The following is a 24,220-nucleotide window of genomic DNA, read 5'->3' as shown; positions in this document are numbered from 1 at the left end:
CTAGACAGGTCAAACAGTGTTTGCCTAAAGCTTGTTTCTATTGCCTTGCAGTTGATGATCAAACTTATGCAGCCTTCAGCCAAAGCAGGGTTGGGCTGTCATGCTTTTAATAATTCATCCATATCTTAAATTATTTAATTACCTCTAATGACCAAGAGCATCCAAAATATCATATGATCCTCTTTCCTCCAGCCAAGGCTGAAAAGTACTGTAGTGTTTTACTGTATTCTGTTTGGTTCTCTAGTGAAGTGCAAAACATGGTTATGAGCATTTATTGGCATTTAAAGTATGGCCCAGATTAAGCACATATTTGAAGCCTTTTGGATAGAAAATTATAGTGCTGTAATTTCAAATCACTTGTGATTATTTACTGGAGTCTGATTATGGGAAGAAACTCTGCTCTACTTATTTAGCTTAACAGTTTTTTGCCTTGGTATACATGCCATCCCAATTTCCAAAAGAATTACATCTTTATCTCCTAGAACTTGTTCAGCTTCATTTTGCCCTTTTATCTGCTGCTCTTCCCACCATTTTTATTTAAGACTGTAAAGTTACTTTAGTGTAACTGCTCTTGTCACCTTTGCCCTCAGCTAATCAAATAGTTTACCTTGAGGGAAGCATTTATCTCCCACTTTCATTATTATTATTTTCGTAGCTGTAAAGATAGATATTTTATGTCTGCAGAAGGGTGTAACAGTGAAACGAGGTATTGATCTGCTGTATTTGGCAATTTCTTTCCACCTTGCCATCGATATCATGTCAGCCTCTGTCTGTACTGTGGTTGACCTCACAAATAGCTCTTTATGTTCCCATTGGATTCAAATGATATACTATGCTCAAAACTAAATCAATGAATGATTATAAAGTTTTTAGTATTATTTCATAACCCTCAGGCAACTGGTACTTCATGCAGTGAATACTTGAAAAGGTACCTGATTAAAATACGTTGTTGATCTTGTTCTAAGGTTTAAAACTGTATTGAAATCAAACACCTCGTAATATTAAGAGATTCCATTCTTTGCTGGCATAATATTTTACTTAAAATATCCCACATCTCCTGGATATTCTGTCCTCTGAGTGCAGAAATGTCATGCACTGGCTCTTGCCAGTGATAGATCATGACAGTACATACGCTGTATATGTTTATGGGGGAAGAAAAAAGAGGTGAAGATCAAATAAAGTTTTCATCTCCAAAAAGTAAGTTCAAGCAACTTGTGGATTGGAAAACATTGCTATTACTGCCATGTAAACCCATACACATAGGTATCATTTTAGCTGGTATAATTTTAACTGGTAAAATACATGTTCAAATGCACATTTAGTAGGTTTTTTTTTCACTCTGATGGAACTAGGTAGGATTTTTGCAAGCAGTTAAAGGTCTTTAAAAGCCCAGTATTACTGATTTTGAATGTGCACTCAGGATCTGGAAAAATCTTCACATTCTATTCTGTGTTTACTTCTAGTTTAAATGATGTCAGTGCAGCAGGTAATGATGCTGGTGTGCTTATAGGAAATATTTTATTGTCTGAAATCGAAACCATGTGATGGCAAACAACTGCAGTTAGTAAAATACTGAACTGAGCTATGATGTGTATGTATGTATGTAATCACTGAATAAAACCAGAACAAACTATTTAGTCTAATGATGTTAGGTTCCTACCTAAATTGGTTTTGGGCCTTCATTGTAAACAGTACATATAAACATCAGGAAAATGACCATCTTTCTGAGTTGGAAAAGTTACTTAGAGTCAGAGTCTAAACAGAAATTCTTAATCAGATGTTTTAAAGACAATGAGCATTTGTCAAACATATCACTTTTGCAAGACATTTATGCAAAAAAATGTGGAAAGGTGTTCCAATTAGATTAATTTCAAGTAAAATATTTTATTGTTTATTCTGAGACCATGCAAGTGCCATATTTTAGTATAATAATATAAAACCACCGGAAATTATACAAAAGCTCTGATCAGTTTGGAACTGTTTCTATAAGCCTGGATGTTTTCTAAAACATAGAAGAACTTTTTTTTCATGTACTACAGCTATTATGAACTTGTAAAGAATCCAATTCTGTCTTCTATCCATGTAAGAGCCAAAAAGTAACTTTTTACTAAATTTGTTATTTCAGGTACTACATTTGTTGAGTATAATGTAACTGACTTGACAGGAGGTGAGATCAAAAGGCAGTTCTATTCCCCACTTTCCAGCCATTCCCATGTCAGTTATTTAGAATAAGATGGGTTCAATCAGTTATGTGGTTCTCTGCATCTGTGGTAATGGGGAAGGGAAACTGTTTTGGTTTGGATGTTTTACTGTGATGATTAGTTCAGTAGTCAGTTATCTTTTATGGATGTTCAGTGCTCTGCTTTCTTGCCTCTGGCACGTGAAATGTAAAATGGGTACCATACTGGTGGTTTGTTTCTTTTTAAACTTCATGCAGAAGGTGGCAGTTGAGGAAAACTACAGGAACAACTGTTGGTTTGTGTAGACTTCCCCCATTCTTTAAGCCAGAAGCCATTAAGCTTCTGCATTGTCAAGCTTGGGACCATCTGGTATGTGCTGGCTGTCATTTCTTGAGCCTCTGATGCTGCTGTCCAGGAAAATAGTCCGTGATATATTCATATGGACACTATCAGTCTTGGTTCAATAGGAAGTGTTTATGGAAAGCATTTATAAATAGGCATAAATGAAATAAAAGCAGATTATGAGTACAGCCAATGTTTTTATTTCACAGTCTTGTATTCCATTTTGAAAAACTTCAAAAATCTTTTACTTGCATTAGTAAGTAGGATGCCTAATAGGGTGCCTATTTTGCTTGAGCGTGCCATGGGGAATTATTTTTAAAAGGCTTTATTCTTCTGAGTTTCTTTGCATTCTTGATATTAATATTTTGAAGTTAGATTCCATTCACTTTTCTCCAGTATTGTTGAAACTTGTAGGAAATTTTCCCTATTACCATGGGAACTGGTACTTTAGAAAACTTGTTGTAATCACTTGACTGTAGCAAGTTGTGCTTGATGAGAGTGTATGACACAAAGTTCTTAGTCGTTTTTTAGCTTAAACTTTTGTAATGAACTGTAGATACTGGTCAGCCCTTTCTGAACTGTTTTAAAAATGCCTTATGTAACTGAGGTATTTCTTCACAGAAAGAGTGATTGGGCGTTGGAGGTGGTGGAGTCACCGTCCCTGGAGGTGTTTAGGACAAGGCTGCCTTTGGCACTCAGTGCCAGGTCCAGTTCACAAGGTGGTGCTGTCACATTGATGATCCTTCCCCAAATTTACCATTTCTGCTTTACATGTAGAAAAGCTTTGAAATTTGTTCTTCAGTCCAAAAAAGATGAATTATAACTTTATGGTTCTCGCTAACTGAAAGTAATTCGGTGTGATCAGGACAGTAGATTGGTCATTATCTGTGATTTCTGTGATTTGATAGGTGTTGATATTATGACTTGTGCAATAGAACATATGAATGTAATGGCTACCTAAAGGAGTTTGTGCTCTGGGTGTGTCTGTATACGTGACAAACACATGGGTTTATGCTTTATGATCCAAACATATTCCTTATAAATAATGAGAATTTATTTTCTCTTCAGTTTGCAGAGCACAGTTTGTGATTAGGGTCTTTAAAGGCTTGGTGCCATGACAGAAGGTGGTCAAAGCAGTAATGTCACAGGCTGGAGGATGCCAGTGACCCAGTGAAAGAAACAAGCACTTTGCATGTTGACTCTTTTGTGAAAGGGCAATGTTTGGCCCTGTAAGTGCAGGAGAGATGGACTGTTCATGAAAAGGGCACGGAGAGCTTACCCATATGATCCTTTGTCAGCCTGATTAAATTTAGTGTCAAGTGTTCATTCATATGAAAGATGAGACACATCACTGTTTATCTAATAGAAAAAAGTATTTCTATTTTTCCTGAAGTCTTTTATATGTTAATAGAGGCAAACATGACCATGATCACATAATTTAAATATGTATGTAAAAAAATATACGTACTGGCAATGGTTTAAAAGTAAGATGTATATGTTTTATGCAAAATAATGCAATTTCATTGTTAATCATGCTGTTCAAGCCATAACTCCACACAAAACAGTGCTTTTAAACAAATAGAATATACTGTTATTGGGCCATTTATAACAGAAATGCTTAGAATATTTAGAGACTGATGCAAAGTATTTATTTTGCATGCTTTAATGTATGCTTTTATTGTGTTATTAATATACAAATGCAGATTTAAATTCCAGGTATTAGACCTAATTGTAAGGTTTTCGACTCTTTTTTAATACTGGAAGAAACACCAGTATTTAGAATAAGGTTTACAGCAGATGTAATTTTGGAAATAAATGCAGGCATACAAAAAAATGGAAGAATTTCTTGTGAAATAATTGAACTTCTAAATATTTAAAGAACGAGAGGGGGGAAAAGTTTAGATGTCTTTCCCCTCACTTTTCCTACCCTGCCAAATGTGGCTTGCTTAAAAGAGCTGCTGGGAGTTCTGTTTAATGTTATACTTTGCATGCATTTGTGATTTGAAATATAAAAAAAAAAAAAAAAAGCTAAATTTGAGAGAGACAGTTTGAATGGCATGCTGTCAGTTTGGCTCTCCGTGAATTGGCAGTGGTCTCATTTAGGACCTTCAAATATGTGTCTGCCTGGACAGAATGAGAACATTTTGCATGTTCTTGAGAAGACAACCACTCCTTGCTGCCTCACAGTACTCAGTGGTGCATGACAGTTGCCCTTCATCGCTGTCTTCTTCCAACTTAACCTTTGACCGCCCGCTTTGTTGCCGCGCAACGCTCGGAGCGGGCCAGGATGTTGGGGAGTGACGGGCATTGGCCTGCAACGTGCTTGTCATTATTGCACTGTCAAAAGTAGCCTGCCATTGGGCTCCAGCAAGGTTTGAAACCTATGTGCAGCAGTCCATATTACTTAACTTCCAGCACTGTCAACAGGACGATCGAATGTGCATAAAAAATGTGCGTTGAATATGTCTTTGATCATAATATAGGGAGATCTTTTTTTGTGCGGGCTGAATGTATTCATGTGAGTTTCACGGGGCCAAGAGGTTGATTCTGCTGCCATGGTAAAAAGTGAACTGTTGTCTCCTGTGGTCTAAGTTTCAAATAGCACAATTTAGATTTGAACAGCTCTGCCAGTTAAACTCTCAGCTTGTCTTGCGTATCCTATCAGCTTTTCAGCCAGCAGTATAAGCAGCGAGATACCAGACCAGTGGTGCCTGAGGTTAGCTGTCAAACTGGAATGTTATTTTGGATCTTGCTGTAATGTAATATCATAGAAGGAGGTCAGGCTGTGTGATTTGTAAAGCAGTTGTGCAAACTTAAAATGACTGAAATGTTTATTTCAGGTACTTTTTTTTCCCCATCTAAAAGAGTCGACGAGAAAATAGAATTTATCGTAAAAAAACCCAAAGGCAATATAAAATGGTCATTTTTCTCTCGAGTACAGAAAACAGCACATAAAAGAGCATCAAAATCCAACATGAGGAGTCAGGCTGAAATTTGCTAAGTAATAAATGCTTGATATTGAAAATATTTAACAGGCAGATATCGGTGTATTTTCTGAAAATTAATCCCGAAGAGATTTGGGATGAACCTTGTACTTAATTGAATGAATGAGGATTGTACCCATGGGTTAATTGTGAATACGAACTTAGTGTGTAGGTAAATCACTTATGCAATCTATCATATATTAACAAATACTTTGGATTGCTTCCTGCTTGGAAGTGTCATATCCTACTTTAGTGGAATATTTACTATTCACTTGGGCAACAGCTGTCTGTAACTGAAGTTTATTTTATTGGATTTGAAACTTGTCTGTTTTCTCTCAAAATGTATCAGTTCCTTTGTAATTGAAATGGTATATTAAAATAACATCACAAAATATCATCCTAAAACCAGAGATTCACTAGAGCTTGTTCATAATGACCTAATGACTTCTTTCCAAACCAGAAAAGTAGCATTATCTTGCAAACTGGCTATAAAAATCACTTTTTTTTCCCCTTCAAGTTTCAAAACATCTTCATGCTAATTAAGTAAAAACAGTGGAGTCATAGTAGTGGTTATTGGTTAGATTGCCTAGAAACAAAAAAGGATTATTTTCATAATAATTTTGCCCTCAGTGTATTTTCCAAACCATATTTTATTTTTTTCTGCTCGCAGTATCATTTGCAAGAGACCTCAGTTCAGAGTCATGATCTAAAATACTAGATTGTGTCATGGAGATTTTTCTGGTACTCTTGCTCTTAAAGATAAATGCTGTTGCTGCTTAACAGCCCAACTCTTTTAGTCTTTGCCAGCATGTTGACATGGGGTTACTCTGAAATAGAGTATAAAATGCGTGCATCAGGTGTGTGTTTGTGTACATATATGTACACATGTGCCATAAATGTGCAGAATTCTTTGGTGAATGAAGTGGCCTGTTATTAGATGTTAAAACTATTATCTTCTATATTCTTTATCCTGCCCATGAATTTGCTGTAAGCTTTGGTTTATGTTTCATGGAGTAATGTATATATATATATATATGAAATATGCTTTTGTGAAGAAGGACTGAATTTTTGAAGTGTGTAAATATACAAACATGCAATTGTTTAAGTGCATTTAAGTAGACAACTAAATAGCATTTAAATGATGAGTCATTATGTTGGTCAATATGGTCTCTAAATTCAGAACTCCTTTTCTGCCTCCACAGTTAAAAAAAAATGCTACCAAAATTAACAGAAAAACTGACCCAACTATTTTCAAACTAAAGGAATGTTATTTTTCCTTTCAGAAAAATGTTGCCATTTCTTTCACTGTACAAATGAAGGTTTAATTTCTGCTGGGAGTTAATAATACTCTTTGTAGTTGTGTTACTGAGGGAGAAAAGTTTAAAATCTTCAACCACAAATTTATTTTTTCACTTCAAGTGTGGAATGCCTATTTCTTCTCTAACCAGAGGCTGCTTTTTTTCCTATTTTGAAGTAACATTTTACACTCATGTGCAGAAGAAAGTAGGCATCATTATGCAGTTTATTGCATGTTCATATCTTTATATTTTTCCAAATGGAAATACTTTTATGAATTCTGTCCAGTCTGTATCATAACTAAGAGTTTGCAATGTTTTTGCTCTTGCTCTGCAGATCTTTTTATCACTATTAAAAAAAGGATATGGAGAAACCAGTTTGTTAACATAAAATGCAATAAAAAGTAAGTTCTCATTAACTATTGGGAGTTGATGTCTTTTCCCATTGCCTTAAAAGATAAAAGGAGCACTATAAAAGTGTTTTCTAACTTTCTTTAGACATTAGAATTTGAAAGTGAAAGCACAGTGAATAAAGATAACAGCAGTTAAGGGTCATTATTTTGGTTTGTGTTCTGAATTAAGAATACCCCAGCTGAAAGCAAAATGTTTTAATCAAGCAAAGAAATTTCTGAAGTGGTTCTCAGGATGGCAGGAGGTGTCCATGTGCTTTTTATTTCAACTTCCAAAGGTGTTCAAAAGCCACACAAGTGTATTTGAGAGGCTAAACATCCATGATGCTCTGTGGTGTTACAGGAACAAAATAAATTCTATTACCCAAAGTAAAAGAGAGGTAGATACCTTGAGGGAAGTGCTTTGTTGTCACCTCTACCCTCTGCAACACAAAATATCGGCCTGTCACAAAGGTTGAGACCTTTGCAGTGCATTCTTTCAGGGAACAAATCTGTCTTCTGGCTTTAATGTAAGAGCTGTGGAATATCTGTATTAGGTAAAATGGAGGTTAAGGCACCTTAAGGGCACTGAATTCTTATCTCTTTTTACTAGCAGGGGTGTCAACATGTACTAAAATGTGATGACCTACTCTCCTGTTTGATAAAAAGGAAAATGACCTGTCTACCGTGGATGGTGATAGAGTTGCCTGGGGCATATTACATTGTCACCTTCTTTAGTACTGGTGTGTAAGGAAAATAAAAAAGGCCAGGATAGTTCTGTTTACCACAGAAGTATTTGACATTTCTAGCTACTGATAAAATATACTCAGGGGTAGAAAGAAGAAGCTGGTTTACAGTACTAAACAAGGTTATGAAGGAAGGCAGAGATTGTTTGTTGTGTGAGCCCTTGGTGTCACAGGTATGATCCATACCAAGAGATTCCTTCTGACCCCTTCAGACTCTCACAGTTCAAGCCCTGCATTTAACCCTGCTCTCCACTTGTCCAGGGCCTTCTGCTGCACAAAAGGCTGACATGGCTTGAGTCACGTCTTGAAATTCTGATGTACCAGTGGGCTCTGCAACTCAGAGAGTTCAATCATGGACTTACTTGATACAAATAACAGCATTTCTTGTAATCTAGAAATAATTGGTGTCTCATTCCAGACCTTTTCTGGGTAGCATTCCAGAGCATTTATAATTTGGAAGTCATTGTTAGTCATTGCCTATTGCTGTGTGTAATGAAATATATATAACTTAGAGAGTTGATTTAAATTGCAGAGCTGGAACATCTCAAACTGTTAAATGAACTTTAAGCTTTAATTAATACTTCTGTGCAATTCTGTAAAGGAAGGTTTGCTCCCTGCTAATCAGAAACTGGAATTAAGGACAAAGGAAAGATTTCTATCGCACTTTTTATCAATATTTGAGTAGAGTGGGTTTCAGCATTTCTTCATGTTTTGCACGATGGCAATGAAATTTAGATGTCTCTTGTGTGAGTTCCTTGCATAATAATCTTCTCTCTTGTTTGCATAAATAAATTTTCAAAGTTTTGTTGTTAGAGATATGAGACTCCAAGGGATGGGAAATTGACATCCTGTTGCCAAACAGATACTTGTTTTTACATTGTTTAAAAACTGAAATCTATGCCCAAAATGTGCCCAAAATGAGTGAAATCATAAGTGAAAATTCATGAGAGAAAGTGGAAAAGTTTCTTCAAAAGGCCTGGGAGCCTTTTTAAAAGAGTGTAAACCCCTAACTTTGGTCTACTTTTGGCTGTTTGCAGGTCAAGCTCAGTAAGGTATTTTTGGCCTAAAGATCTGAGTATTCATGAAGAAGGTAGAAATCTGTTGGTATTGGGTTTAATGTCAATAGAAGATGAAATTTAGAAAATCAATGTTAACTTATTTAAATCAGGTCAGTGAAGTGTGTCTTGTTAGATCCTGAAAATTCTGACGTTGTATTCTTCTGAAGCATAAATAATTAACTTGGTCTTCCCTAATTATTTAGAAGTTTTTTATAAGGCATGTGAAAGACGAGATAACTGTTAGACCATCCTGAAAAAAGGGCTTTAAGCAGACAATTCTTTTCAACTTCTTGAAATGGCACTTAAGCTAGGGCAAAGCCCAGTTTCCTTAGAGTTAGGGCAATGCTGTGGTGTCAAGTGCTATAAAGTGGATTTGTGCTTGAAACAATTTTGAGACTGATGAGCTGATTAATTAAATCAAGGCTATTTTAAACTATTTAAAGTATAGCAATATCCATAGAAGTATCAATTTAATTCTTGCATCTTTTGGTATGGTTATAAACTGATATCTCTATTAAAAACTGAAAGAACAGTCCAGAGAATTTGGATTTATGAAGTGTTGTAGAATGTCTCTGATTATATCCCAGAAGGCTAGTAGCTAGTTATAAAGTAAAAGCTTATTGCTTTACAGAACTTTCCTCTTTCAATTTTCAAGTGTTTACAGAATTCAATATTGCATTGGCTCATACTTAACTGCCCACGATTTTACCTGCATTTGTCATTAAAGAGTTTTTAGAAATTTGCATTAACAAATTTATCTATTTATTTATCATCTTTTTTTATTTCATAATCAGTGGGGGATTTGGTATTGTTTCCTTGTAAATATTTTTATTCCAAGGAATTTAAGTAAAGAGCAGGATATAATCCAGTTCCTAATCCTAATTCAATTCCTATTTCAGAAAAATTGGAGAATGAAGTCAGTAGTGAAGGTGCTCAATGAGAAATGAAGGAACAGAATAACTCAAGAGAGAGAGACATGCTGAAAGATGATAAAATACTAAGGCAATGTAATATTTTGGGAGGAAGATTAGATAAGGAGAAAAGTAACATAGAACAGAATGATGGAGAATCAATAAAAAGTGAATTACAAAGCCAGACATCTAGTGGATTCCTGTGTAATATTCTAGCATTTATTTGACTGAAATGTAATGAGTGACTGTTGTGTACTGTATATATAAGTGAATTTACATATGTGGTTTGCTTTTTAAGAGATGCTATTTAGCAGTGTAAGTACATCAAATTTTATTTAAATCCAAGTTATTTTTTGCTTGGGCGTCTGCTAATTCTTGTTTTGTGAGGAGTAGTGAGGGAGAATTGATACTGAGGAAAGAAATGGAAATTTTTTTTAAAGCATGGAGTGATAGCATAGCTACAAATAATAAAAATGAAGAAAAATCCAAACAAATAGTTGTGAAGAGCAGATGACCTGCTCATGCATAAGTACCTGCTGGGCCTTGGCCATTGAGTCCTGTAGAGAGGTACCTGGCTGAAATAGTCTGAACTGCTTGGAATGGATGTATTATTCTTAGAAAAGCTCCTTTGCATGTGGAATCTTCTCTACTATTGTGGCTCTAGCCTAATCTCTCCTTTCTGATTTAGTTTTGAAATTCTTTGAGAAGTCCAAATTTCATCTGTGTGTGCAAAATGGCAGAACTTTGCATGCATAATAAAAGCTCAGCGACTTCTTGACAGTGCCAGTGGTGTGATTAATTCCCTTTCATAATGTATTCAGTCATCCTATGCATATGCAGGGGCAATGTAAGCAAAGGGGAATGAAGGATCCCTATGGATGATGTCTGGGGGAGAGCTCTTGTCTTGCTCTTGTCAAAAATGTTTGTCTCTCCCCAGAAATCTGTCCCCACAGATTTCTTTCTCCTTGGGCTTTATGCCAATTGCAGCATCTTCCCCATCTGGTCAGTATCAGGAAGGTGGGCCACACCTCAACCTCTTCCATCATGTGCTGGCAAGTTTGTGTGACTCTTGGTGCAGAGGCAGAACATAGCAAGCAGAAAGCTGGCATTTTCCGAAGGAGCTTTTCCCTAATAACCCCTGGTGTTTGCCACATTGAGTCTTTTCTGGTTAATAAACTGCACTCTTTGCAGAAAATCATGCCAGGTGTTTGACTGAAGCAATTTTGTATCAGGGGATGTAGTGCCTCATATCCCAAATATTAGGCCTTTGATTGCATTTATTCACAGGAGTGAACCTGACTTTTCTTGGGTAACCTTACAGTGTTAGTCAATTGTGTTTGTAGCATGCCACATGATTCTTTTGTGCTTCTACAGATAATTTCTAGGCATTATTCCATGAATATTAAGATTTTTAACTAGGATCACCAAAGCTCTCAAACTGGCAAGTTACCTCAGTCTCTTTTCTGACATGATCAGTTGCTCTTGCAGGCTCTAAACTGGGATTATGTGGTGCCTGTAAATATTAACAAGAAGCCTTATAGAACTTCTACTGACAAGCCAGTATAGCTTTATGACATTTTGCTGGCAAAACTCTGGATGTCATGTTTGTATCTACACACGTGGAAAGGTATAGTGCATTTTGCTAGCTGTACTTTTTAGGCAGGTATGGTGATTGGATGTCAAGCTGCACATATTTCTGTACCGTAGTAAACAAAATACTTGAATCTTGTTAAATTAATAAATCCAGTAGATTTTGTGTTTTAGTAACTGGATAAGACATAATTGAAATTCTGGCTGGTCACCAATGTTTATCAGTGATGAAAAATTACAGATTAGTCTGTGTTTCTATAATCAGAACATTTACACAATGGATATATTGTTACAGTTGTCGTTTTAGTTCTGATTATTACTCAGTATGTCTATTGCAATTTTCTCATTTGCAGCTGGTATTGAGCTCCATGTGTAATAGATGGAATTACTGTGTCTACCATTTATTTAATGAATAGCCTACAGAAACATTAGTGCTAATAATATTATCCACTTAATGTACACAACAGTTTATAATATGGATAGATGAATAATGTGCTGCACTATTTAAATTTTATTGGAATGAGATAAATAGATCTAGTGCATTTTTGTTCGTATATGTGACGTTAGAGTCATCTGGGGGATTTAAAAAAAGTCAATTCTAAGCAAAGTGATTGCAACTAGTCTGTTATCTAATATAGAAATAAAGTCGTTTAGACTTAAAGCTCTTTTTTGGGGGAGGTGGGATTTGAACCAAGAGGAAATTTTTTCTTATTAAAATAAGTGAGAGTATCACCTGTTCAAATTCATTCTTGATGGGGGGTATTCTGCTAGCAAGGAGAACTGGGTTGGAAAGCTAACATTTTGGTTTCTTTGCTCAGTAGCAAGGAACTGTATGTAAGGCACATGTATTAAACAGAATTAACTGAATTCACCGATCTGATAAATATGACATGCAGTTCTGATTAAATAGCAAAAATAGCAGCCTGTATAGTAAGCAAAGTCAGACCTTGCCCAATGCAGGCAGCTTCCTAGCTACTCTTGCTCTTAACTGCTTTTTTGGCTTAGAGCAATGTAGAAAGGTTTGATTTTGTAAGCCTAAGAGGAAAATATTCTCCCTGCCTCCATTTTGAGTAATTTTGATTGTATGAAAGAGGAACTCCTTGGCCTGATTTGTCAGACTTCATAGGGCTTCTCTAAACTGACTCTTCAAGATACTGGTTTTGAAAAAGTTGTTGTATTACAGGTAATAAGGATATACTTTGGTTTCATGAACAAGCACTGTAAAATGGAACAACTATAATTGAGGTTTTGTGTTTTGTTTTGTTTTTTCTGAATAAATAGGCACTTAAGGAAATTCTCCAGTAAATTTTATGAAGAAGTTACACTGTTTGAGTCAGAGAATACAAATTTTGAGTTTCTGACAGCCGTATTTAAATTCTGGTATTTTCACTGCTGTGTTGAGACAAATTTGATCGGTAAAGGTTAATAATGTATGAGACAAAGTTGTAAGAGTATAAAAGTTAGACAAGGCTTATGTGTCCTAAAGCTAGACTGACCTTGCCTGGGTGTCTGGGTGGTCTTACAAGGGACATACCCATGGCTGTTGTAGCCCAGTGTATTTTGGGTTAGTTGCCCCCACATCCCCAAAATGTTCCTTAGAGCAGACAAGCTGTGCTGTGCACACCAGTGAGTCTTTGCTGCTCAACTCCACAGAACTCAGAGGAAATCTGAGAGATGTTGACCTGTTCACTTGTGAATTTTAATGATTTCTTTAATTATAATTTTAACTCTGTGGCAAATGGTTTAAACTGAGAAAACAATCTGTGCATTTAAGTACATCTGAGGGGTTCTTTTATTAAATAAAATACTACCAAGTCTTCCTGACGTAAGGCTTATGTCCTCATAGCTGTGTATCCATAAATTCCTTAACATTACCAATACTTTGCCATTTAAACACTCTCCATTCTGAGCTACACTGCAGAGCAGGGATTCATGGGCAGTGACCTGCCAGCATTTCAGAGCCACCAGAGGATTGCAGAGATTTTAACTCTAGTTCCCAAAAATACATGGTGTTTCAGAGAAGGTAAAATGCATTGCATACACATGCTTTTCTTCTGGCCAGTTGTGCAAAGCTGTGACTTTCTTCCTTAAAAGAATATCATGTGTGTTACTTATTTGGGGCCATCTGTAATCCTATTGCAATATAAAGGAATTTACTTCCAGCTTTTATGTGATTATTTTCTCAAAAATGCAGAGCTTTCTAGAAGTTCTGTAACATATCACACATGAAGAATAGCACAAAATTGATATCTTAGCAGAATAAATAATTTTGATATCTTCAATGTTTTCTCTGGTTACTCTATCAGTTCTTTTCACAGTTGGTTTTTTTTCTTTTTTGCTTACTACAGAAAAATTACATCAAATGCAGGATAACAGAACACTGTCAAACTAAGAAGGTTTTATATGGACAGCATTAGACAGGAGCAGAAAGATCCAGTGCACTAATAGGCACGCTCACATGAGCTACCTAGTCCATTGACAGTTTTTTCCTTTGTTCTCCCTCTCGACCCACTTTCTGCCAGTGATTTGTGACATATTTTGTAAGAGATCAAATAAGCCCTTGACACCTGATTGCAATGTAGTGCTTGTTTACAGTTGCATTTTTGAAGGACCTCTAGACAAGATGGAAGGTTTAACTTAAAGTAATTAAATTTGCATCTGCTCAGTGACAGGAATTTTCTTATGTGTGTATCCTGTTGAGCAACTTTTACTGTAATTGGCCATGAAGTACCAAAAGAAGGATCCAGGTAGACAAAGTCATTGTTGCCTACTACTAAAATCTGTCATGGTATTTCTTAAGGACTGGCTTGTACTTGGCTTGTGCCATGTTCTTTGAAATATAGTAATGCCTACTTTTCTTTTTTTTTCTGTTATTTTTAAGGTGGACCCTGACTTAAAACACAAATTAAGCTGAACTTGATGAATAGCATTTTCTATTCACGTTTTAAAATCTAAAGAACTATTTTATAACTGCTTTAAATTCAGCATTATTCATTTTTATCTGGTTTTTGTGGTATATTTTGGCCAGATTGATATTGTTGGATTTCCTCTGATTAGTGAGATTGCAAGTGGCATACCAGGATGTTCTCCTAATACCAACTGAAGTTGTTTTATGAGGACCAAGAATTATTTGCATCTTGCATGACCTGTCCTTACAGCTACTTTTTAGCACAGTGTAGCTTAGAAGAAGTAGTTCTTTGCAGCCTGTTAACTACAAGGGAGATTAATAGCTTTTGAAAGGGCTGTAATGAAAGGCTGACCCAACTGGCTTTTGTATTATACCTTGTTTATCCTGCTCTCATCTCTATCACCTTTGGGCTACAACAAAATGTAATTTATGTTAGCAGTGCTTCATTGGAGGTGAAAGGTCACACTTTTAATGAGGGTAGCCCTGATTGGGATTCAGGTTTTAAAATGTTGTGTGGTGGAGTACAGTCAACAAAGTCCATGTAAAGAAAACTATTGTAGAAAGGAGCGAGAAAACATTATTTGAGAGGGAAATAAGACCATTTTCTTTTATTTAAAGTTCAACTAGCAGAAGTTAAATAGCTAGGAAGAGGGATTTAACAGAGTACTAGCAATGTGATGCTCAAGTTTATAAGCCTTTATAATTTTGGCAGGATGGTGGGTTCTTTGTACTGAGAAAAATACTTTGCAAATAATCAATTTCCTCTTATTTTGATGCTGTCTGCTAAAAACATCTCACTCTCATGTCTTTGACTTGAGTGGGACAGAAATGAAATGACCACCTCTGCTTGTTCCAGGGAGAACTTGTCTGTATTTGGAACAGTAAACCATAATACCCAACTGGGTTTGAGTTTTCCCCTTAGAAGGCAAATTTGCCTTATGCTCATGAGATTGAGCAGTGGTGTCCATTAGGGGTATGCTTTAAAAACAATCTGCTGTATTTTTGTTGAATGGTGTTAATATTAGAATTCAATAAGGGACTTATGTAACCAATTTTATGAAACCTGTACTTTTTCATAGAAGCTGAAACTTTTTTGAGATTGGTTAAAACTTTATGAGAATTCTAGTCAAAAGAAGTTTAGCAGGTACCTGGGGAAGTTTTAGGGTGTAAGCAACAAAGTAGTCAAAAGCTGATTTGAAAGAAGTTCTTGGATTTGGGTTTTCAGCATTCAGATACTTACCCTGTGTGATTGGTGCTTGCCATGAATCTCACTCTCTTCTTTCATTCATGTGTGTTGTTTGCAAGTCACAAAGTGCTTCAGTTGTGTTCAAGAAAGGAATGGGAAACACTTCAGGGATTTTGAATTTCGTTACTTTTTGTGGAAAGAACTTCTAACCTGAGTTTAGTTCAAAGTTTGCATAGAGAAGAGTGGTGGAATGAGCCTCTTTGGTCCTTTACAGAGAAATTGTCTGTCATGGAGGCACAGATTATCAAAGTGTGAGCTTTTATGTCTTTTTTTTTTTTTTAACTGTATATATAGACTGTGCAACAGTAACCATAATGCCCATAGGATTCACCTTGTGAATGAAAGTTTGGGAGGGCTGCAGGTTAGATTGCAAAAGAGCTGCAATACTTTGAAGAGGTATTGTGCTGATGTCAGAAGCTTTTTTCCCCCAATTTTGGATTGTTTTCTGTGTATCATGCAGCACCATAACTAAATATTGGATTGTGCCATAGGAACTTTTTATTCCATGGTGATATGTGAAGCAATCTACTGAGGCCCTCACTTCAAACACTGGATTTCCTTTCCTTCTCCCCACTTGACTTTTTGGCAGAGGTCAGCCTTGCTGTGCTGCTCCTGCAATGCCTCTCCATCCCAATCCTCCCTTCTGCCCTACCACAGCACTCCCCTGTGCCTGGGCTCCTGCTGTCTCTTGCCAAGGAATGGAATCACACCGTGCTTTAAAGCAACACAATGTTGGGATTCCCCTTCTTTTCATCCGTGGCAATAGGTCTTGAACTATTAATGCAAATCTTCAAAATGATTCTTTTAGATTTACACTTGTTTTACATTATTTTATAATTAAATTTTAGTGTTGAAAGAGAAGAAAGGAATAGAAGTTTTTGAAGTGATTAAATATTAATTTTATTCACATTTCACCCTAATTTGCATTAAGGATGTTAACTGAAAGGCAGATCTTTTGAATCCAACATTTTCGTTTCCTTTTAGCCTCATTGATGAACAGATCTTGTCATATAAAGTGCAAGGGTCCACTGGGATAGAAGGACTAATTGTGCAGTCTTGTACTTTTTAGGATGGTCTGTTTGTGATGCTTACTGTTTCCTAACCAAATAAACAAAAATCAAATAAAAAATATTTTGTCTAAACTAAAACTGAGATTTGAAACAAAACAACTCCTAGAGAGACTGTCCTGCTTGAGGACTCTGATGATCCTTCTTGTCTATCTCAACAGGACTTCTGTGACTTAGAAAGCTGATTTCTATAATGTTTTAATGGAAGGTATGTCAGGGTGATGATATCTTGTATTACAAGATATATATATATATATGATATCTATTGGTGATGAAATCTTGTATTACATATATTTTATTTATATATATATATATATATATATATATATATATATATATATATAAAATATGCAGGGCTATTAATTTAGGTAAATACAAAAAGAAATTGGGCTGCACTAGGTGTGAAACTGACCGCTGATGTTTATTTCCTTTCAGAGAGTTTAATTTACTACAATGCACTCAGTATCCTTCTGTTGAGATCTACAGTTCCTACCTGAGAGTTCAGGAAATGTAGATTTTCTTTCTTTGATTTCAATTGCTTACAGAACCCTGGATAAAAGTTCAGTCTTGGTGTAGTATAAACTGCTGCAGGATTTTGGGTGCATTTGGTGTTTACACTTGCACAAGTAAAATCCTGCAAATGATACAGGCCTTTGTGTTGTGTTTAATAAATCATGGGACTTTGAAGAATCTTTGAGAAGTGGGGCCTGCCTGTGACTGAGCAGCAGTCATGAATAAGTGTTATCCTCAAGTGTATCTAGCAGACAGTAATAGATGCTTGAACAGACAATATGAGCCCTGAGTGAATGATGGTAACAACATTAAATATTTACATATAGCAAAAGCATTTTGACAGCAGAAAAGAGCCTGTCTCTGCAGCAAGGTGGGTAAACCCCAGTGTGATATAGTACACATTTCTATAGGACAACTTTTTATTAATAACTAGCAGTGTTTCTCTGTAAGACAGATATGTGATCTACTGTCATACAGGACAATTTTCAAGACTTTATAGGTGTAATCTCCAGGTGCCAATATCACTCCATACCTACCATAATGCAAAACCAATTACTGAGTTCAGAAACAAGAATTGTTAATTGAATAATAACTAAATGGTTAATATTAACCAAAGTAGATTTTAACCTGATTCCAAAAGCCCAGATTCACTCTACTTTGCCTTACCTCAGTTTTGCATTGAATTTTCCAACAGAGGAGCTGTCTGGAGAGCTGTGTCCTAAAGAATGTTGTACTGTGGCTGTGCCTGAAAGAGTTGATGAAAGCAAGGAGTCCTCCTGCCCTCTCCACTGCTGAGCAGTTTCATAGAAGTAAATCCATTTTATTGATTCTGGAGTTGTTGAAGTGCAGGATATTTGTTTATGTGCCCTTGTTTTGTTTTTCAGGGAACCGGCAAATTATGATTGTAGAGCAGTTGGTATTCCTTGCACTGGACTTGTTAAAATAGGTAATGCTTGATTCACACATAATTTTAAAAGGAAATTACTTTATCAGAAGCATAGCATAATAATTTTTATACTGAGGAACATATGAGTTTTCTTAGAGGTTTTTATTTTTCTAAATGCAGTTAAAAAACCTTTCACTTGTAGGAAAGAAATAAAACGATTTTTTTAAAATACTGTATGAAGCCTGCTTGCATTTAATGATCTGTCATATCATTAAATGCAAGCAATAATTATTGAAAATTATTTAAAATTGAGTGCTATCAAGCCACTTTTTCCTATATTCATTCTCACAGCAGAAGAGAACATAATTCTAGAATTTGTTGCTTTAAATAAGCAGTAAGGTTGGTTTTTGTTTTGTTTCAATATTTTACAGCAAAAATAATTCTTTGGAAGTGGATAAGGGAAACTTCTTTTTGAAAAGATGCTTGGCAATTCCTTTCTTAGCAGTGGCTTCAGCCACTGGGGTTATCCAGGCAATGTCCATGAGTAGCTGCAGCATTTGAGAATATGAATAACCGTGAATATCTGGAATATCTAAGGCATATGGCCAGTTGAGCTTTGGTCAGTCAAACATTTTTCAGCTATAAGGGCAAATACATTTTTATAGCTTTTAAGGAAAGAATCTTAATCCTGTGGAGGAAAAGGCTGGTCTATTGCAAGAGGGAAAAATGTTATATTCCTGCAAATATGTGAATGATATGCTTTGCAAAAGAAACATGATAGAAATTTAATGTGATGTGTTCTCTTCTTGGAGAAATTTTTCTTTGGGGGAAAAACTTTTGCAGGTGATAGCTGTTCTGAGGAGCATTCCTCTGTGGCTGTAAAATTGATGTGGGCTACAGAGCTAGAATGTTGATGACTTGATGCCAGTGGATGTGAGCTGAGATGTTTTGAGTGGGGACTGCCCTGAAGATAAACCCAACTGGGCTCGTTTCACTGTCTAAAACTTGAACCATATTCCTTGTTTGCTTCTTGAATATCAAGAATTGGAAATTATGCAGCATTTACAATTCAGATTGAATCTAGAAAGCCAGCATGAGCCTGGCTTTCAGGGGGCAGCATATCTCTGGATCCTTAAGAAACAATACCTGTTTTGAAGTAGATGATCTACGAGTGTTTTTCAAGGCATCTACTAGTTTGGGATCTTTTTGGATTAAAACTTCTGACATGCTGATCAGGAATTACTCTAGTTTAAATTCTTTTTCTTTCTAACAGCCTCTGTGTTAGAAACAAGAATGTATTTTTGTAAAAACAATAAAACAACAGGCTCTTAAAAGCTAGATGGTCAGTGACCATCAGACTTTGGACTATTTTGGCACATCTTCCCTCCCTCCCTTCTGCTCATTTGAGCTTTCCAAGGTGTCAGAGCAGTGAAAGTGCTCCAGAAAGTACAAGACATTTCTTTGAATCTGGAAGGGCAATTTGAGAAGCCGTGAGCAGAATTCTGTATGACACATAAGGAACAAATTTATTTTCCTTTTTTAACTTTGTATTTAAAGTAGGGACAATGTTGATTCTTGTGGCAGCAGTTTAGGTCCTAAGGTAGGGTGTAGAGTCAAATATTTAAAGTGTATTTATAGTAAAGGTTTCCAAACTTAGAGTTACAGTGTGCTGACCACTCACTTCTCCCTTTTGGATTTTTAGCCATAGTTATGCACTTCACATTATAACTGTATGCCTAATACAATGGAAGGTTTAGTCCATGTGGTCATATTGTCCTAATCTAACCATCAAAATGAGAATTCTAGCTTCTTTCATCACATAATTTCAGGGTTTTCTGATGCAGATACATAACTGAATAAGATTCTGTGTTCATCATATAACCCCCAAGGTCTAGACCATATAATGGTCAGGACCTGAGAACATACAAAACTTTGTTAAAGTTTTATATTTCCATTTCACTGAGTTTGTGGTGGGGAAATTAAATTAGACAAACTCTTCAAGTGTCAGTCTGTTGCAGCCTGAATAATGTTTTCATGGGCAGTGGTTTAAAAGCTGTTATTCCTTCTCTTCATTCTCACCCCTCACACTTCTTGCAGCTTCAGAATGAGGAGAAATTATTTTTAAAACAACCTCTAAGCACCTTGTGATGCAAGTTACATTTCAGTCAGAACAGACATTTGGTGTCTTCCTGTCATAGTAAGTCTGCCTGGTGTGGATTTTTGATTTTTTTTCTCCTTGTTTTGTAGTATGCAATTCTACATACACTAAAGTACGTTATTTCAGCTTAGTTTAATGAAGCACAAGAAATTGTGAGTCATGAGATTGAGTCATGGCAATTTAATGCCAGTAATAGGAAGCAGCTTGGTTGAGGGTGATTTTCTGCTGAAATTAGTACTATAAAGTATTAATATATTGCTATTCACTTCATGATGATAGATGTGGGGTTCAGATGTAGCATTTTTAACTTATTCATCAATATATATAGAGTGTCCATAAATAAATGCTCTCCATGTGGTAAATGGCTAGAGAAATAGACTTCTTCTTGCTTTTTCCCTTAAAAATGTTGTAAAATAAAAATGTAGAGACTAATGGCAGGGATTGTACTAGCATCCTTTTTTGCAATCTATGCTTTTAACTTGATCTAAGCATGTAAGTGAATCTTTCTACACTTGGCAGACAGTTGTGCTGGTATTCACACATTAATTTATATTCATTATGAAATGTATTTTAACCTTTTCATGGCTTTTCATGAGCGAGGTTGTGCTGTAAAGTTTAGTTTGTTTGCATAAACTTCAACACTGAGCTGCAACACTGCTCAGCAGAATAGAATCAGGGTGACAGAGATGGGGGCTGGCTGTAACTCCATTGTAATGACAATACAATCAGGGTGACAGAGATGGGGGCTGGCTGTAACTCCATTGTAATGGCAATAGAATCAGGGTGACAGAGATGGGGGCTGGCTGTAACTCCATTGTAATGACAATAGAATCAGGGTAACAGAGATGGGGCTGGCTGTAACTCCATTGTAATGACAATAGAATCAGGGTGACAGAGATGGGGACTGGCTGTAACTCCATTGTAATGACAATAGAATCAGGGTGACAGAGATGGGGGCTGGCTGTAATTCCATTGTCATGACTGGGGGCTGGCTGTAACTCCATTGTAATGCCAATAAATATGATGGCAGGAGTATACATAGTGTCAACATGCAAGCAAGGAAGTGAACAATGTGCAACTTTGCAGGCTCTAGTACACTTTATTAAGCTGTGAAAGCACTCCAGATAAAAATAGTAGTGATAAGAATCTGTTTAAAAAATAGGGAGGGTATAAAAATTTTTTTAATTAATGAAATATTATCCTGAAATCAATGACTAAAACGATCCAAAGCTTCCAGTGGATAGTATGGGCTTTAAGACACACTGGCTTGGACAGTAGGAGCGGGCTGCAATAAAACTGTGTGTAAAGCGTTACCAGCTATTTAAGGGTGGAGTGTTGGAGGTGTAGAGCAAGAAGAGCTGTGTCCCCCTGACCCCGCTGTGTTTGGATTTCCCCGGCACAGACGGGCGCTCTTGTCCCATTATACGCGCACAAATATACAATATTATCCTGAAATCAATGACTAAAACGATCCAAAGCTTCCAGTGCATAGTATGGGCTTTAAGACACGCTGGCTTGGACAGTCGGAGCGGGCTGCAATAGAACTGTGTATAAAGTGTTATCAGCTAAGGGCGTGTGTGTTAGAGGTATGAAGGAAGCAGAATGTGCACCCCGGACCCCGCTGCGGGGCTTTCCCCGCTCAGAGGGGCGCTCCTGTCCCGCGGGCCGGGGCCGGGCCAGCTTTGGGCTGTGCGTCCCAATATACAATACTTTCCTGAAATCAATGACCATCCAAAGCTTCTAATGCCCAGTATAGGCTTTAAGACGCACTGGCTTGGACTGCGCGAGCGCGTTGCAATAAAGCCGTGTGTAAAGCTCAGGGCGTGTTGGAGGTGTAGAGCAAGAAGAGCGTGTGTCCCCGTGTCCCCGCCGTGTCCGGCTTTCCCCGGCTCACAGGGGCGCTCCTGTCCCGTCCTGTCCCGTCCTGTCCCGGGCCGTGCGCGCCGCCGCCGCTGGGTGGCGCTGCAGCCCCGGCCGTGCCCGCGCTCCGGCGGCCGGCCGCGCGTCGGGAATTGTTTTATCGGCAAAGGGCACGGTGAAATGGACTCGATGTATTCATCGTCCGGCCCCGGCAGCCATTGACTGCCCTGCGACATGCCCTCTCACAGCTCTGGCCTGTTGACTATGCTTATTTGGTGTAATAATTAGCAGAAATTCTCGCTAACAGCGGTACTTACCGACACCTCGCATTTTCCTCTGTGTTTTTGTACGTGATGGATTGTGCATTCTATGAATAAAGTTAAGCGGGTCACAGCCTAAGCCCTGTACAACACAGCTATTTTCTGCACAATAGTTCTGAATAGATATATATTAACTCCTTTTTAATCCCCGTGGTGTGTAATGCAAACAAATTCGAGTCTTTTTGTAATAGGCTATTGAGAAGTTGTAAGCACAGAACGCTTAATTTGTTAATTTAAAGAACAAAAAAGAGAAATGAAATGAGGAGCTACAGAAATTAGAGTACAGTATCTGTTACCAATCGCAGGCTTCAGGAGCCTGTTCTAGTGCTTCTGTTTGGTACAGATCACTGTGCTTTGTTCCAGAGGAACAGTTCTCATATGCATGTTAAAGGTGATCTCTCTGCTGCTGTGATGCTCAAAGTTCATCTGCTTGGTATGAAAATAAAGGTAGGGGTTCTGAGTTTAACAGTACTTGAGGTTTTTTTGCACGTTCCTAGCTGGAAATTGTTTTGCTTAAATACTTGTGATGAAAAGAAAGAGAAAAGGTTCCTGAATAAATGGTTCAGGAACTTGCCACGGTTCTTTCCAAATGGAGGGCCTGATAAAGTTAAGGTTTCCCAAAATTATTAAGTAACTGAAGTCTTTTTTTTCAGCTAAACTCCTGAGTAAAAAATTTAGTGGAAGTCTTATATAATGAATTAGCTCAAGCAGCAGTGGTTTGAGGCATATTTCACATGGAAGTTCAGCTCTGCATGGAGACTATCAAGCCTTTGTCACTAGTTTAATTGGGAATTGCAGCATGTGTAGTGCCAAATGTGGGTCATAAGCTCTTGCAGTTGTCTGTTATTTAATTTTAAAATCCTGCCTTTGAATATTTTTTTTAAATCCTACATTGTTCATTTTTTTTTTTCATTCAGCCCTTCTTGAATTCTAGTTACTGCTGAAGCAATTCCATTGTAGAAGGGGAAGTAATACAGCATGTTAAGCCGGCAAATAAGAACAAAGGTGGGTTGGCAGCTTTCTTTAATGTCAATTCCTTGCCCTCAGCCTCCCTTATTAATGCAACTGAGCTGCTGTCACTCAGATGGTTTTACACAGACATGCAGGCTATGTGTCAGAAAGGGTGGCCTAGATTTTTGAGTTTCAGGTTGAGAGTACTCCAACATACAAAACCACTGTATCGTATTATAAACTGGTTGACTCCAGTCCTTGTGGGCATTCTGAAGGAAGTGAAACTTATTTATTGTTGTCTTTGACATATCCTCTAAGGAAACAAGAGAGTTTAGATTTTAAGGTGTATTTCCTTTTATCTGTAAAGCTTTAAACCATCTTCCTGTCTTTTCATTCTGCATGCAGTTATGCATTTTGCAAATATGTACATATGATATCTTGGAGGGCTTTGAAGGCCTTCAGATTTCACAAGTTTGTAAGCTTTTAGACTTTCATAGTGCTTATTGTGCTAATAAAACTCTGGAAAATAATTTGGTTCTGTAAAAAATACCAAGAATCAACAATTTTGTAATGGCCTGCGAAGATGTTCAGATACTGTGTAATGGGCATGACAGCTACAGTATGTGAAATTTAATGCTCTAGCTCCTTATTGATCTTCCTTGTAGCCCATTGCATGGCACATGCATTTGCACTTAACACCTGCTCTTTCTGCATTAGCACTATCTTCTGCAGTGTCACCAAGGGCAGGCTAGAAGCTGCATTTGATGCTAACCTGAAGTATTTAAGGAAATATCTATATTTTTTTCATATCCTTTT

General features: G+C 36.9%; 1 protein-coding gene across 3 annotated transcripts in view; it reads left to right on the top strand.

Moving 5' to 3' along the window:
• Positions 1 to 24,220, top strand: part of FTO (FTO alpha-ketoglutarate dependent dioxygenase) — a 215,521-nt gene that overhangs the window by 5,904 nt on the left and 185,397 nt on the right. Inside the window, exon 1 of one of the 3 annotated variants that reach the window (XM_084215062.1) lies at positions 23,240 to 23,458. The exons of the other annotated variants lie outside the window; for them this stretch is intronic. Coding sequence (XP_084071188.1) covers positions 23,432 to 23,458 — 27 coding nt within the window. The 5' untranslated portion in view covers positions 23,240 to 23,431. Of the gene's footprint in view, positions 1 to 23,239; positions 23,459 to 24,220 lie in introns of those variants that run through there. 3 annotated transcript variants of the gene reach the window in all.

Source organism: Fringilla coelebs, assembly GCF_963513975.1.
Source record: "Fringilla coelebs genome assembly, chromosome: 14".
Taxonomy (NCBI): domain Eukaryota; kingdom Metazoa; phylum Chordata; class Aves; order Passeriformes; family Fringillidae; genus Fringilla; species Fringilla coelebs.
This window is presented reverse-complemented; position numbering and strand designations above follow the sequence as displayed.